Here is a 14,699-nt window from a genome sequence, read left to right as displayed (position 1 = left end):
CCGAGATCCGGCTCCGCCGGATCCACTATTCTGCCGTAGCACACCGCCTAGCCCCGGTCTGCATCACTGCTGCTAGGCGCCTATCCCTGTAAAGTCCTTTCCTCCTTCTTCAGCTTAGAATAGTCAATCGACGGCACCTCTACGTTGAACAAGCCTAGGGGCCAGCCCCTTACAGCCAACCACACCTTTGGGTTCAATAAACGCCCAAGAGAGATTTCCAGTGCGACCTAGGCCAGTTCGTCAATGAGGTGCTGAAGAATCTGGAAGGGCCTCTTCGAGTCCCACTTTACTTTAACTTCGCATATTCAATTTATTGCCATTCCCCTTCCAAGGTTGGCCATGTGGCGTGCATGATATGAACATGCACCCTGGTATCCGCCTAAAGTGAGGTCTGTCCAATTCCGGACTCTTTCACTGATATTCTAGACCAGCATGCCCAAGACGGTAGTATGAGACAGGATGGCATTTTGCTGTCTTCGCCTGAGGGAACTTCTTGAACTTCCAAAGTACCCAGTGCCCAGTTGAGCCGAGATTTCCCAGCCCATTGATAGAGCCTAACAAGCCGGAGTTTCGTGTGAGTACCGAATTGCGAGATATGGCGTGAGTTTTCGATTGAACCTCGGGGTCTCAATATCACATTACTGGCAAGATGAGGGGTGGGATTATGATGTTTGCTAATGGACAGTCATAGGTGCATCATGCATGGTTCACAGCATTTGGTTTGCTAACATACCTAGGTTAAGGGAAAACACCATTTTGGCCAGGAGAACATCGTAGCTAGGGCCCTTATAGCCCGCAGATGCTATTTAGGGCAGTGGAGTTTTGAAACGAGCATAATCGCCATGTTACAAACATCTAATCAAACGGCATCTATAAATCTTCATCGCCAAGTGATCAATGTTTCTTTTCATTCTCGCAGATGTTGGTTCTAATTGAGAAGGTTACATGATTGGATGATTTCAGTGTGTCTCTCGGCTTGTGCGTGTATTGTGCGACAAGCTCAACCAGCGATTCGCATTGCTACTCATGTGAAAGCAATCGGGACTTGCAAACAACAAGTGGCACGCATGCGAAATGACTGTTGACAGAGCTCAGTTCATAAGCTGACGGTTGGAAATACTCATTCCGATGTCCAATATAAATATGTAGGTAAGTTGATAGATCTGCCCGTTGGATAGCCATGGGCACACATGGTCTTGATCACGGGATTTTCAGGCCTCACCGTCGACATTCAACCCTCAGGGACGTGCAATCTGCCAGCTTCACCGAAAACGTGAACTTAACACTAGAGGCAAAAGGTTTCTCAGTCATTCAGCGACAGCCAGACCATCAATATGGAACCAGAAGATACCCGAAAGCAGCTCGCCAAATATTGCGTCTTGCTTGAAGCTCTCCGGATCCTCATGGACGACGATTACAACCAGACTGTTCAGAATCGGCCCATTCCACCAGGACTGCTGGGGCTACCGCGGCCCACCCCGGACAGGAGGAACGGCATCCCCGAGACCTTCAAGGAGTTTCTCAACGCACTAGCAGAGGTTTGTAGCTTTCGAATCGGACCTGATATGGTTACTGCCATCATTGTAGAGGAGAGACCGTCAGCTGAGTATGTGTTCCATGTCACACGTAACAGTTCAGCTTCGGGAGATGATGAAAGTGCAGACAGAGATGGGCTCTTGAGCTTTTTGAAGCAAATTCTGGAACAGATACGCAGCATTCAGGAGACAGATGAGCGTGTGTTTCTGCAATCCGAAGCATACAAACAACTGTTGTGTACCGTCATTGGAGACAATATCATCAAGATCAAGTATTACCGAAAGCGGCTGGGAAAGGCCGTGAAGGAATTCATGGAAAGGTGTAAGCAATTCATACTGAACAAAGACCTCAATGAGACACTCGAAAACATTCTTCTTGATATCGAGGCCTCAAAGACAAAGTCAGGAACTGGTAAGAGTTACCAAAAGCTTCAGTAAATCTGCGATTTCCCACTAAAAGTTTGCTGCAGATCGTCAAGAGTATCGCGATCTTATTCTAAACTGCGGAGTCCTCATTGGGCACGAGGATAGACTCTTCAAATGTTTACGCGATGCAAACGTTGAGATACCCGACTGCTGGGGTGCCATTTTTCATTACGCAGAAAGACTTCAGTCCTACCGTACCAGTGTCAGGGCCTTCTTCCAAGCCAGGACCGAGTACGATGAATTGTTTGCTAACCCTGTGGTTAACTTCGTCCCACCCAAAACTGCAAGGCAAGTACCAGTCGACTGGACTCTCCAAGATCTCACCAACTACTTCAACAGGAGCGAATACCGCAAGGATCTCTGGAGCTCAGAGGACATTAGGAAAGTGCACGCTGAGATTCAAAGGCTCTTGGGCGAGTCGCGTGAGGGGAACGAAGTCGGATTCCACCGCATCGTCCATGCGGAGGTCGCCCTAACACATTGGTTCTACAGCGAGAGGCCCGGAAGCGGTAATTTCTCTGAAAGCTCAGACACCAGCAAATTCTTTTGCGACCACCGCTATGTTGCGACGAGCAAGCCATGCTGCCTCATGTGCAAGCAATTCTGTGATTTGTACGTTGCTGGCATAAGATGCCGGCCGTTTCACACTAGGATTTACGCAAGGTGGACTCTTCCAGACTTTGAAGATTGTTATACGAAGGAGGCCGAAGAGGAGCTACTGGGGATATACATGTCAATGGCTCATAAGTTCGAGGAAAATTGCTCTCTCATCCTGGCCAAATGTAAGCCCGAGTTCGCCAGAAGTTCGTTTGACGAAGAGGAGCATTTCGACTACGACGATTTCCGTAGGCGCACATCTCTCGAGGATTGAAATGTGTATTGATGTCCTAGGACATAGTCGAGAAAGGAAAAACATGGTCTTGAAGTAGTCTCAGTATAGTGACAACCACGGAAAAGAAGAATACCTATGCGTTGTCAAGACTTACATGTCTCCGTTCCAGTAACAGTTGGGACACTGTTGTGGTGCAACATGAACTCGCCAGGACTTCGTTCTGAGTACCTTATAGCCCGTATTTAGAATTCATTGGTTTGAAACTAAATTCAAGATACCTTTCAGTAAAATCAAGTTCTTATGGCGCCTACGTCGTACCCAGTGTAATTATGTTGATTAGTCTAGCGATACTATCAATTTGTTTAGTTGACTCTAAACTCCGGCTGCGCGTTGACAGATGTGCCCCACGTTACTGATATCATCCATCTCCATTACAAAGTTTTTGCTGCCTTTAGTCTATTCTCCTTCGCTCGCTGTGCGAGCTCAATCTTCGAAGCGTAAAGATCAAAGATGTGCGGCAGCCCCGGATAAACGTGCAACTCCACCTGCACGTTCGCTGACACAAGTCTGCTCGCGTACGTCACTGACTCTGCGCAGAACAAATCCAGCCCCCCAACGTCAATGTAAGTGTTTGGAAGGCCCTCTAGGTTCGTTGCTCTTGCGGGAGCAGCGTATTCTGGCACATCAGCCTCCCCTGCCTTCCCTCCCAGGTATGCATTCCACCCAAGTTGGTTCTGCAGGTTCGTCCACGTCAGAAACTGACACAGCTCATTGTCCTTCTCCACCTTCGTCCTATCGTCCAGCATCGGATATATGAGCATCTGTTTCGCAAGAGGAGGCGACAGACCTCGGTCGCGCGCCATCAGAGCCGCTCCCGCCGCGAGTCCACCACCAGCGCTGAGCGCATAGAATCCCAGCCTCTTCGAGTCGATGTTGAGCTTCTCACTGCTCTCACTGAGCCACTTCAAAGTCGCGTAGCAATCTTCCGCGGGAGTGGGGTGCGGAAACTCGGGTGCTAGCCGGTACTCGACCGCAAACATCTGAACACCGGTCTCTAGGGCACACGTCGCAGCGAGGAGGCGACTATATGGATCGATGTCGCCAGCTACCAGGCCGCCTCCGTGAACATAGATGAACGCTGGATGCTTGACTGTCGAGTCCACATCCTTGTGCGCAAACTGGTACACAACAATCTGCTCTCCATCGAACGAGGTGATCTGGTGCTGCGTCTCGACGATCTCCTCTGGTATCGGTCCCTTCAATAACGAGGCCAAGCCTACGTCGGTTCTCGCGCGCAGCTGGAGAGCTGTTCTAGCTTGCCCTGGTGGTCTGATGGCAAGGACCGGGCCAGCGGCCTTCCAGAATTCCTTGTCGAAGCTCAATCCCGGCATTTTCGCAGCTCGATGAGACGTCAGATACTAGCTTGGGGTGGTGGCATCAAAGACCGATGGCAGCTTCGGAGGACCGTTTGGACGAGGCAGCTATACAAATACCGGGGAACGCCTGGTACTTGAGGGAAGGAAGTTTCAAACAATGGGAACTAGGCCGGGAACGCGGGAATTATATCATTCGGCATGGCGCACTTCTTCCATCAGCTCAGCCACTGGTGCTGGACCCCGCGTGCAGGAACCATAACAACCAGAGTCGCGGCAACTTCGGACGACCAGATGTCCCATGTTTCAAATGACCGCGGGCCGCTGTGACGAAGTCTGTCCGAGCGGCATTACGGCATCACAATCAATCGGTGACGACTGAAAAGCAAAGTTTTCCGTCTTTTTGCGCTCAGGCGAATTCATCCGTGCCCGCCGACCTCAGGCCAGGAACGAACCACGCCAGTCGGAGATGCGCTGCAACGGCGATGCTTGGCTGACTGGGTCGTGATCCTGCCACGTGCGATTGAGTTTGGCTATGCAGGTCGGACACATGAGCTTGTGCAGTGCTTGCGTGTCTAGCTGGCTTGGCTAGATTGTAATGCGTAGTGGAATAAGATGCATTAGAATGCTCATTTGGGACATATGACCTGGATCGTGTCACCACGAACATTTCCCGCTGCTTTAGTGGTGATTGTTTGTGAAAAAGCAACATTTTGAGTCACACGGTCAGCTCCAGTGAAGGTTGCTATCGACTCGGCTAATGAAGGATATGCAATCGGTCCATGCGCCGTGACGTGTTTCCGGATGTAGTTGGAAATCCGAATGCGAAGGATCAGAAAGGAATCGGGATGGTGGGGACGGCTGCCTGTCACAGCGACGAAGTATTGGAGTAAGTGGGGACTTGGCAGGCATGGGATGGAGGAACTTGAGGTTGAAGATAGGAGATAATTCGTGATCATTTTGTCTATACTGTCTAAACTCCGAATAGCTATGAAAAGTAACTAGGAAAGGTTGCTCAGTCAAAGACATCAGTAGCATACCGCTCGTTGCGGATATTATTGAACCACTCCTCCGCCTCCTCCTCAGTCATCGGCTTTCCGTCGTCTTTCTCACTCTTCTCATGCGCAGCCTTCAGCACAATATCCCTAACGCCCTCGGCGACGTGGTTAGAGCCACAGACATAGACCCGAGCACCCTGATCCCAAAGGTTGTAGAGCATCTCCCTCTCCTTCCAGATGCGGTGCTGAACATACTTGCACCCGTCCGAGGCCTCCGGCTTACGGCTGTATGCCCGGTAGACCGTGAGTACTCCTGCAGCCTCCCATCTGTCAAATTCTTCGCGATACAAGTCGTCCGCAGCCGGGTCGCGGCACCCGAAGAAGAGAATAGCGGGCGCTAAGGGCAATCCGTTGCCAATGAGGATTGCACGCTCCTGAAAGAAAGCACGGAAGGGTGCCAAACCTGTTCCGGCGGCGACACAGAGAAGTGGTGTCTTGTCCATGTTTGGGGGCAGCTTGAAGCCTCCTTGTGCTGGGCGGACAGCAATCTGCACCTTATCGCCTGCCGTGAGAGAAGAGAGGTAAGATGAGGTGACGCCGATGTGTCTGCCTTGACCTGAAAGTGCAGGTTCGTCTAAAACCCCATAGGTCAGTGTTGCGACGCCGGGGTCTGCCAGTGGGGACGACGAGATCGAGCTTTGAATACCGCGTGGTTAGCACTGCGCCCTGAAAGAATATTACAAGTGGTGTGTACTTACTATTGACGAACCCGCATGGGCGGCAGCGTCAGAAGAAAGTGATTGAAAGGAATTGTCAACGAAGGAAAGCGCTCCGCAATATCAAGAACTGACAATCGCTTGGTCTTGATCTCGGAGTCGTAACTGTTACCGGCAAGATGTTGAATCTCGCTGCGAACCTTTTCATCTTTTGCCAGCTGTGCCAGCCCTGAGATGTTCCTCTTAGTTGCAGTCTGGCACAACTCAACATAGGAGCTGAGAACATCAGAAACGGGAATGCTATTGTTGGTGGGCAGCGTGGTTGGACCCGAAGCCTGAATGGTGACGTGCGAGTCCCAGGTCAGATGGAAGCGGCGCATTACTCTGGCGACTGTGTCCTTGGGGTTGTGCGGGAGCACAGCCATATAATCACCTGCCGTGTAGCGCATGTTGGTCGGCAATTGAATCTCCACATGCCTCTTGACAGGGCCAATATTTCCCTGGACAAGAGGGCGGGAATCCAGGACGAGTGCATCTCTGACATCTTGGCGAAGAGTCGACGTTCGGGGCGTTGAGAAGGAGACTGAAATACCCGTGTCAGAGAGGTTGCTGTCGTCTGCCTGAGACTGGCCACCAAAGCGCTTCACCAGTGCGGGCCACAGCATGTCGTCTTCCCATGCCTCAAAGTCGGAAAACATGTCACGGTCCTTAGCATCAGTCGTCCCGAGAGGAATCAGCTGAGTTGCACCACGCTCAGCTAGCGATGAGTCAACGAGCTTGGGAATACGCTGGTGTGTCTTCACCCAATCGGCATGTCCTAGACATTGTCAGTAGATGGCTTTGGGTACGAAATGGTAGGAGAGACTCACCACAACCGTAAACGGCATATGAAACGTTCTCAAGCTCTTTGCCCTTCAGGTTGGTCAACCAGTCAACAAAAAGTGCGGCATTGTGTGGCGGCTGTCCTTCGTAGGAGGATGTGACAATGACCACTGGACGATCAGTCGGCAGAGCCTCTCTGGCTGTGTCGAGGGAGTCGACCGTTGCACTGAACCCATGCGATTGAGCGTCACTGGCAAGTCGTTGAGCCATGAACTCACACGTGCCGGAGTTCGAACCGTAAAACACAGCCAGATTCCCGCCTTTCGAGGTGCCGTTGGTGCCGTTGCTCTGAGATGGGGTCTTCTCGGCTTGGGTCTTTGCTGCAGCCTTCGCGTTGGCCCCTGTAGCGACGATAGAGCCCGCCAAGCGCGCTTCAAGAAGCGCAGGAGTAAGTCCTTCTCTCAGAATCGCGCGGATGTAAAAGTCTTTCGGCTTAATGGTGAGCGTCTGGGCGACCTTGAGATCGTAGTTGGGGTTATGAGAGACAAAGTTGAAGTTCTGGAATAGAACCGCCAGGGCGAGCAGCATCTCTTGCCAAGCAAATGCACGGCCAATGCAACCACGCATGCCTGTGCCGAAGGGGGCCCAACAGTTCGGGAACTCCTTCATCAGACGGTCGAAGTTTTCGTCTAGCATCCTCTCAGGCTTGAACTCGTCGGCATCATCACCGTAGACCGCCGGGTCGAAATGCGACTTGGCCAAGTTCGCAACAATCATCTCACCAGCTTTGACAGGGTACTTGCCGCCGATGATCTCATCCTTCATTGCCTCTCTTCCAAAGCCCGGGATAGGAGCACTGAAGCGGAGGGTTTCTCGAAGTACCTGAGTTGAGGTCAGTACTGATACTAGGAAGGAGGACGTTGAACGACTTACAGCAGACAAATACTTCAGCTTGCTCACATGTTCCAGACGAATAGGACCGTCTCCGACGACACTGTCCACCTCTTGTTGAACCTTACGATACTCCTCCGGACGCTTAATCATCCAATACATTGTAAAGGCAAAGGTAGCTGCAGTCGTCTCGTGGCCAGCGACGAGGAAAGTGATCAAGTTGTCAATGATGCTATCATCCGTCATCTTCCGGCCAGTGACAGGGTCGGTAGTGTTGAGCATAGCCGTGAGCAGATCTTTGCGTCCGTTCGCACCGGTCGGGTCCGAACGTCGGGTTTCTAAAACCTCTCTTGCTGTAGTGCGCAGCATGTTGATGTTCTGCTTGAACTTCTTGTCCTGCTTCTTGTAGAACACCTGAGGGAGGACTCGAAGACCCTTGTCGCCAGCTTCCTTCAATACTGCGTACATGGCAGTGATGAAGGGATGCGTTTCTTCGCGGTAGTACGAGTTGAATCGGAAGCCCATGGAACATAGTGCCACGGTGTCCATTGTGAGTCTCGTCATGTCTTCGCCGATGGGGATGGGCGTTGAAGAACCGTGTCGGGCCCACTTCATAGCCAATTGTGCGGCAATATCGTGCATGTCGTCAAACATTCCTCTGATGGACAGGGGACCGAAAGCTGACATCAGAACTCGATGGGCCACTCCCCAGTTCTCTTCTTCCACTCCTTTGGACTATGCGAAGATGTGTTAGAGACTACCTGATTGTCAACTTTGTTGACAGGGATATTACTTACGGTAAACAGACCATCGTGTACTGCTTCTCTTAGGATCTACGACATCTGGGTTAAATAACCATCAATCCAAAATACAAGGCAGCACTCACCTCCAAGTCGCCCTCTATACTCTTCTTGAATCGCTTGTCGTCACAAATTTCGTTAACCAGAGCGTGTGTGTTAACCCAGACCAACTTCTGTCCGAGAATGTCTACTCTATAAATGGGGCCTAAATGAGAGTTAGCAGGGCGGGATGCAACGCTACTTGGTCAAGTTCAAGTAAGGGTTGCCCACCATATTTGTTAGCGAGGTGGAGGAACGATCCCAACGGGTACTCCATGTCAATGTCCGTAACATTGCCGAGGAGCGGCACGCGGGGCGGCTCCGGGATCTCGACGGTCTTGGCCGCCATACTGAAACTCTTTCTCGAAGACCTCCGTGATAGACTGAACACTCTGCGTCGCTTGTCGGGTGCTGGGTGTTGTTTGCTCTCAAGGGTTGGTTGGGCTTCCGGCCTGGTGATTGACGACATGATGGGCTACCGGTTCCAGCGACAGACTTTGAATCATATATAGCAGTTTAAACTCGCAAGACACGGCTTCCTGGCCTTGGACTATTTGACGTCGAGGTGAGGTCCCGCTTCATCGCTCGGTGCGCAGGATCATAACGACCGTCGGAGTGACGGAGACGGAGCAGCGGGTAGGGAGTTATTCCTTCGGTGTCCTCGGCACAGATCGTTATGTGGCTGAGGGAGCAATATTCACGACTGAGGAGATTAGGCCTCAGTTATTTCTGAAGGAAAAACGTCAGGTTGCTGGGCTTCGTGTCTGAGGATCCGACTTATTCGTAATCTCGTCAGCGCCGCGGACGCCCGTGCCCGGGGTCAAGTGGGGCACGATCCTGATTTGGGCCGTTAAGCGCCAGGCACTGGCCCCCGCGGCGTCCGTGCCCCACTCTTTGCGGCAGTGTAGATCCTCGACATGAACTGCCACATGGCATCACTTAGACCAGCCTGCAGCCGTTCGGGACCCGTGATTTCCATACCGAAAACATGTTATTCTCCTATGCCGTGACTGGATGAAATGTTGTTGGCCCTACTTAATCTCGACGACATCCCGTCTTCCTCCAGCCAATCATTGTGGGCACATTACGTGCGCCTAGCCTTAGCGACAAAGGGGCCGGAGGAACTCATCAAAGTCTAGTGGTGGGGTAAAGGGGGGATGAAACGTAAATAGTATGATTAGTTATAGAGTGTTGCGTCGAAGTGCAACAAGATGACGATGTAGTCCATAAATCGGGTGTTCCATTAGATGCTTAGATCAGCCACAAAGATATCGCGATGCTGACTTTTGAGTAAACTCCCTAACGATACATTGATGCCGCTGTAGTTGAGCGGCTTTACAAGTGCTTCTATCTTTCGAGTGCTTGTTTGCCAACTATATGGATTCGAATGTACCTTACCTCATCTCGGTGGATGCTGGTATTGTAACATTCAGGCTTTCTTGCTGCGGGACGGCCAAGGAACCCGCGGCTGATCCCTTACGGCAGCTTCAAACTTTGGACCGTGACAGAGACCCTGAAAAGTGTCACCACCATTGAGTCTTGACTTTCTCACCCAAAGGGCTGCTAGATAGAGATCATATACGAGTTACCCTGGAGCCACGATATCACTAGTTTTTGTTTTGTTTTTTTCAGAAAGAGATGACAGAAATTCAATTTATCATCGTAAAAATGCGAGTGAAAGTTCAGACTTGATTATCAAGTGTATGCGTTCACCGAATTCATATATGACTGGCCTTCCCAATGCAGTAGCTAGATCTAGGACCGAGTAGGACAGGAAGTGGAATCGGTACAGTTTCGCCGCGTCAGCTTCTTACCCCTCCAAGTCGCATCACACTTGCAGTCCCAGCAATCATGGTAATAACAGTCTCCTCCTTCATAGTAACAACTCATACCATCTTCAATAACACAGACTTTCTGCGAAAGAATTAGACTTTAGCAACTTCGATAGTGAGGAAATAGATTTACCCTAGCAAAGAGGTCGTTACGCGCGGCCAAAGATACATTTTCCGCAGAAGACTCGAGAGGGGCAGCTGTGGCAACTGTGGAAGCCATCAGAAGCAAGGAATATGCAAAGGTTTCCATTGTAAGAGGGCTGGAACGAGTGAATAGGCAATGTAAGCTGCATCGAAGATGCGTAACGGAGACCATGTCGCCTCAGGGTTCGTAACGATGAAGATGAAGTTTATATGGAATTTCCAAGACCCCCCATGTCAGATTATCTTCGGCAACATACCGTAGGGAGATTTCTTCAATTAACCCGTTTATTGATTACGTGTTGGAGTTAGATCACCTCTATTACTTGGCGCTTCTACTGGACCGACGGTAGGATAGGATTATTCATCACAGGCGAGCAGTCGATCTGTGGTTGATTTAAATAGCCCTCCTGTTAAGACTACGAACTCAGCTGTCAGCCATATGTACTCGCTATAAGGGGGTGTTGCATTTTGAGGCAAACCGATGAGTCTTGCTCAAGGGGCATGATGGATGATTGCTGTTGTTGCGTGGGACGCTGTGGCGATAGGGGTTTAGGTACCTGCAATATTGTAACTACTCCAAGGCCGGCCTAGCTGGGAGCCTCGGAGGCCGTAGCTCTAGGCCCGGAGTCATGAGCAGTTTCCTAGACAACATTCTAAGTCCGCCTTATGTGATCTGGGAAATGACACATCGGCCGCAGTCTACTATTACTGTATCCACAAATTTGAGTTTGTATCATTTAGTGCGGCGGGTTGCAAGTGACCAAGGGTAAATAACTTACCGTTGTAGCTCAAGGAAAAAGCCTTCGGTCATGCCGAATCAACGCCATTATCTCCTAACTTCCATTCATACGATCCTCATGTGGTCTATTGGGCGGTGTCACTACAAGCATTTGTGAAGGACAAATGGCGTACGGCTTGGGCCTATCGATGAAAGAACTCTTCGATTAACACGTAGAGCTTCTGGCTGGCAGACAGGCGCTATGCATTCGCCAATTAAGTCAAATCATGACCAGTATACAATTCCCCCAACTGAAGTAGACTGTCGATGCTGCTTATGATACTTGCTAACGACGCTTCAGTTGCCAGGTCAGCTTGTGGTTATGTCCAGCATCAGGCTCACTCCAACTGATTTACAATAATTCAATAGACTTTTTTGAGGCATCATGGGTCAAAGTGATTGTTTCAGAATTCCTTTGCTTGCATGTACACGGATTGCGATGGATCAAAGAAAAATGCCGTGTGACCCGGGCGCCGGTACATGATGAGCGGCGGCGGAGGGGACCCCGTCCGGCCGCCCGCCGGCCGCCCACCCCCGAAATACTTACGACCCCATCTCACACTGCATTCAGCCTTTGCGCGTTCAAGGGACCCTAGAAGGAATGTAAAGCACAGAATTTGCAGCAAGCTATCTATAAAGCGAGATGCTTCTTTGCGCAAAATGCTCCAACGGGGGCTCCTGTCCTTCATACCAGTCAAATCACTGTTCAAAAGTGTTCACCAAAATGCAGCTCCATTCCCTCGCAGCATATCTTCTGGCGTTCAGCTTTCCCCTGACTGCCATTGCGCAACAACGATGCATTGTCAGCGGAATGTCTTTAACAAACGCCAACAAGGAGTTTAGTGTCCCGGTAAATTTCGATGCCGCAACGAAGAAGTACACTGCGTCCGTCCCACCCGGCAGTGTGGACCTCACTATACCGAATCTCAGTATCATGAACAGTGGAGGAGTCAATCGGGTTTTCTGCCTAGCCGTCGATCCTTCATCGTCCGCGGTCGTTAATTGCTTTGATGTACCGCCGAAGTCAACATGCGCCATACCCGACTTCCAAGGCGCTCCTACTAGGCTTGACACATACAAGCGCCAATAGGGTCAGTTGCTACGGTTTTCTTTAGCATTGGTACCATGCCCTCGACCTCAAATCATAACAGCGATTCCCCTGATATAAGCACCCAAGCCAATGCCCCAGCTACGCGTGCAGTCCTCACTACGGCTACTATTCCCGCGTCGAATACTTTCACGGCTGCAAGACTTCATCCAAAGAGCTTAACATGGTCCTTGGTTGGATCTAGTTTACCATTTCGACGTTGTTCAGGAAGGTGCGGACACATGCTCAAGATATCGAGAAGTTCTGCGCTTTGTGGCTCAGTTGAGTTTTCTGAATATGCAATATCATAGAGGTCTGAAGGGTAGCCAAGCGAATAGGGTTAAGCAGAGAAGCGAGAAGAGAAACCCTTCGCTCAGCGGGGCAAATTCCTAAAGACAAGTGTTTATCAAGAGATCAGTCCTTTCCTAAAATTGCCTGCGCCCGAGTGACCAACATCCCGCGTCCATTTCGGTGTAGACTTTTCAGTCCGCAGATGAGAGTCCGTATTTCCTCACAGGCATTTGGAACCTCCTCCTGCCACCGAAAACCCAATCAGCCAGTGCGCCAACCAAAACAGCACCGAATATCGGTCCAGCATAGTTCATGTTGTCCTTGGTAACTGGTAGAATCTGTGGAAACGGCATCCAAAGTACTACGTAGACCAAGTAACACAAGGCAAAGATATTGACTGGGATACCTGCGCTGCCAAGCTTCAACGGACCGTATGGTGGGATCGGGCCTCGTACTCGTCGCAACAATAGGAATAGAATTGGGAAGAAATATGACACGTGAAGAGCTAGAGCTTGAAGTGATATCAGGGCGTTGAAGGCAGTGCTGGAAGCGATATAGATGAGGGAAAGACACGTGACAATGCTGACGATGAAGAGCAATGCGTTGACCGGGAGTTTCAATGTGGGGTTGATCTTTCAACAGACTGTTAAAATATGGTTTTCGGGTAGAGTACTTGAGGGTGGAACACACTTACGACCGAGAAGAAGTTGGAGAAAGGCAGCCCATTGTCTTTGGCGAAGACCCAAACGAGACGGGATACGGACGTCAGCATATTTAACAGGGCAAGAAAAATGATGATTGCCACGAGTGAGATCAAGGCGTTGGTCCCAGCTTTGGAGCCTGTTGCATTGGAGACGACGTAGATCAGCGGAAGGAGAGCCGCGGAAAGAGTATCCACAGGGCCGATGTAGAACAACAAGACTATGACGAATGCAACTAGCATGACCGAGTTGACGATGCAAGCAAGAATGACGCTGCGTGGTACCCTCTTCTGGGCTTTTTTGACTTCGTCGCCTAAGAAAGCAAATCAGTGGTTGTTTCCAGGAGAGGTCAGCGTCAGCCATGAAGCTTACTCATGTGGATGACGCTGTCGAAGCCGGTGACAGAGAACGTTACTGTCAACAGCCCCAAGCCCCATGATAGGCCAGAGTTGTTCCAGCCAGATACATCTGAGGTCAACGTCTTAAACACGTAGTTATTACTGCTCCGCTGCCCCGAAGCAATGAGAACGGCGATTAAGGCGACGAAGAGAGCCAGGTGTAAGACGCCGCCGAGAATCTCGAGCACGTCGAGCAGCTTACGAAACCAGAGGTTGAAAAGGAAAGGTATTATGAGAGTACCAATCATGATCAAGCTTGTGTGCCAACGTTGCGGTTCGTAGGCCTCGTTATTGAAAATCGCCAAAGACGTGATGATATTCGCGAGGATGGATGGGGGACCTCCACAGGCGAAGCACCACGCAGCAGTAGTGATCCATCCTTTTGAACAGCTCGTCAGAATTCTTCAAATCATTCCACACAATAGTCGAAAGATCTTGTAGATACCTTGCAACAAACCCCAGAACCTGTTTGCACCGGGCGCAAGGTTGGCTGACCACCGGTATTGTGCACCGACTGTTGGATCACTGAACTTATGTGAATACCATGAGATGGTCACGCAAAGTGATGGCAACACTTACATAGATGCCAGCTCAGCAAGCGAGAACCCAATGGCGCACGCTCCAAAGCCAGCCAGGATAGACCCGTAAAACATCGAAGCCGGCCCGCCGTTGGCCAGGGCGAATTGAAAAGTGACAGCAAAGGACTCCCATGACGCTAAGATAATTACACCAAAGTTCACCACAGCAGAGTGACTGATGTACCGCTAGAGATTAAATTGGTTTTATCCAAGCTTTTTGGTAACGAATCCAGAAACCTGGTCATACACACCTCGAGACCCTTGGGGTGCTGCGGCTCAGCCCGTCGAACCGAGCTGTCGAGAAAGGCTTTCTCTCCATTATCGGCGCCACGGTTTACATGCTCCGTGTAAGACTCATCCATTATTTCAACGCGCGAGGAGAGGTTGAGGCATCGCCAATGAGTACAGGAAGTTGAATGGGGGCTTTTTTAAAGAACGCCATGGACAACCCCGCGATT

General features: G+C 50.5%; 3 protein-coding genes across 3 annotated transcripts; 1 reads left to right on the top strand and 2 right to left on the bottom strand.

The window, feature by feature from the left end:
• Nucleotides 1–1,334: 1,334 nt before the first annotated feature.
• COL26b_008872 (uncharacterized protein) lies at nt 1,335–2,832 on the top strand (the record flags this gene model as incomplete). Its single annotated transcript, XM_053181619.1, has 4 exons — nt 1,335–1,538; nt 1,707–1,857; nt 1,882–1,947; nt 2,006–2,832. The coding sequence occupies 4 exons, from the start codon at nt 1,335–1,337 to the stop codon at nt 2,830–2,832; spliced, it is 1,248 nt and encodes a 415-aa protein (XP_053034505.1).
• A 392-nt stretch (nt 2,833–3,224) lies between these two features.
• On the bottom strand, nt 3,225–4,184 carry COL26b_008871 (uncharacterized protein; the record flags this gene model as incomplete). The annotated part of the gene is made up of 1 exon (XM_053181618.1): nt 3,225–4,184. The coding sequence occupies one exon, from the start codon at nt 4,182–4,184 to the stop codon at nt 3,225–3,227; it is 960 nt and encodes a 319-aa protein (XP_053034504.1).
• Nucleotides 4,185–5,181: 997 nt separating this feature from the next.
• COL26b_008870 (uncharacterized protein) lies at nt 5,182–8,901 on the bottom strand (the record flags this gene model as incomplete). Its single annotated transcript, XM_053181617.1, has 6 exons — nt 5,182–5,770; nt 6,016–6,697; nt 6,750–7,584; nt 7,636–8,328; nt 8,480–8,598; nt 8,664–8,901. The coding sequence occupies 6 exons, from the start codon at nt 8,899–8,901 to the stop codon at nt 5,182–5,184; spliced, it is 3,156 nt and encodes a 1,051-aa protein (XP_053034503.1).
• Nucleotides 8,902–14,699: the final 5,798 nt, after the last annotated feature.

The sequence above is a fragment of the Colletotrichum chrysophilum genome (genome assembly GCF_026319265.1).
Source record: "Colletotrichum chrysophilum strain AFK26 chromosome Unknown scaffold_80, whole genome shotgun sequence".
In the NCBI taxonomy this organism is placed as follows: domain Eukaryota; kingdom Fungi; phylum Ascomycota; class Sordariomycetes; order Glomerellales; family Glomerellaceae; genus Colletotrichum; species Colletotrichum chrysophilum.
Note: the sequence above shows the minus strand (reverse complement) of the source record. Positions and strands in the feature narration are given on the sequence as shown.